The following is a 1,205-nucleotide window of genomic DNA, read 5'->3' on the forward strand; positions in this document are numbered from 1 at the left end:
GTCTTCCGGAGTGGTCATCTGGGTCGTGGGGCTCATCCGGCCTCCTCAGGTGATGCCGGATGGACACCGTAGACCCCAACCATCCTCGCTGTGAGGGTCGTAGGGTAAACGAGGCTCTTGGATGACTTCTAGTTATCTGTATCATATACCATTTAATCTTAGTGCTGATTTCCAGCTAGCTCTTGCTGATTTCCAGCTAGCGCTTGCTGATTTCCAGCTAGCGCTTGCTGATTTCCAGCTAGCGCTTGCTGATTTCCAGCTAGCTCTTGTTGATTTCCAGCTAGCTCTTGCTGATTTCCAGCTAGCGCTTGCTGATTTCCAGCTAGCTCTTGCTGATTTCCAGCTAGCTCTTGTTGATTTCCAGCTAGCTCTTGCTGATTTCCAGTTAGCGCTTGCCTGATTTCCAGCTGTCTCTCTCTCTGATTTCCAGCTGGCTCTTGCTGATTTCCAGCTAGCTCTTGCTGATTTCCAGCTAGCTCTTGCTGATTTTTAGCTAGCTCTTGCTGATTTACAGCTAGCTCCTTGCTGATTTCCAGCTAGCTCTTGCTGTTTTCCAGCTGGCTCCTGTTGATTTCCAGCTAGCTCTTGCTGATTTCCAGCTAGCTCTTGCTGATTTCCAGCTAGCTCTTGCTGATTTCCAGCTAGCTCTTGCTGATTTCCAGCTAGCTCTTGCTGATTTCCAGCTAGCTCTTGCTGATTTCCAGCTAGCTCTTGCTGATTTCCAGCTAGCTCTTGCTGATTTCCAGCTAGCTCTTGCTGATTTCCAGCTAGCTCTTGCTGATTTCCAGCTAGCTCTTGCTGATTTCCAGCTAGCTCTTGCTGATTTCCAGCTAGCTCTTCTTTATTTTCAACTAGGGGTGGGTAGCCTGCTGTACATGGATCTCTCACCCCTTCCTCACTCACCACTATTCCAGTCTCCCACTCTCTGATCATTCTTACACTACCCCACTCTTTTCCCATGTCCCCCCTCTCCAACTTTTTAATCTCTTACCCCCTTCCCTTCCCTCTCTTCCTCTCTCCCACTTAATCCACCTTTCTCCCTCATTCTCCCACCCTCTCCATTTTTCTCCTTACGCTTCTCGCCCCCAATCTTCTCCCATCTCTCCCTCTCTCTTCTGCCCTCTTTTCCCTGTCTCCGCCTGCCCCTACACCCCCGGTCTCCCCCTTTTCCTGTTGTGGGTAGCTCCAAGTGTCTGGCATCTAAC

The 1,205-nt window shown here is 50.0% G+C and overlaps 1 protein-coding gene across 1 annotated transcript; it reads right to left on the reverse strand.

The window, feature by feature from the left end:
• Positions 1-489: 489 nt before the first annotated feature.
• Positions 490-933, reverse strand: LOC123756629 (adventurous-gliding motility protein Z-like). Its single transcript, XM_045739858.2, has one exon. It carries the CDS (start codon positions 931-933, stop codon positions 490-492), a length of 444 nt encoding a protein of 147 aa, XP_045595814.2.
• Positions 934-1,205: the final 272 nt, after the last annotated feature.

Source organism: Procambarus clarkii, chromosome 26 (assembly GCF_040958095.1).
Source record: "Procambarus clarkii isolate CNS0578487 chromosome 26, FALCON_Pclarkii_2.0, whole genome shotgun sequence".
Classification (NCBI taxonomy): domain Eukaryota; kingdom Metazoa; phylum Arthropoda; class Malacostraca; order Decapoda; family Cambaridae; genus Procambarus; species Procambarus clarkii.

Bases quoted from the DNA above. Each gene is read 5' to 3' on its own strand.
- LOC123756629 (XM_045739858.2), bottom strand. From the start codon at position 933: ATGATCAGAGAGTGGGAGACTGGAATAGTGGTGAGTGAGGAAGGGGTG.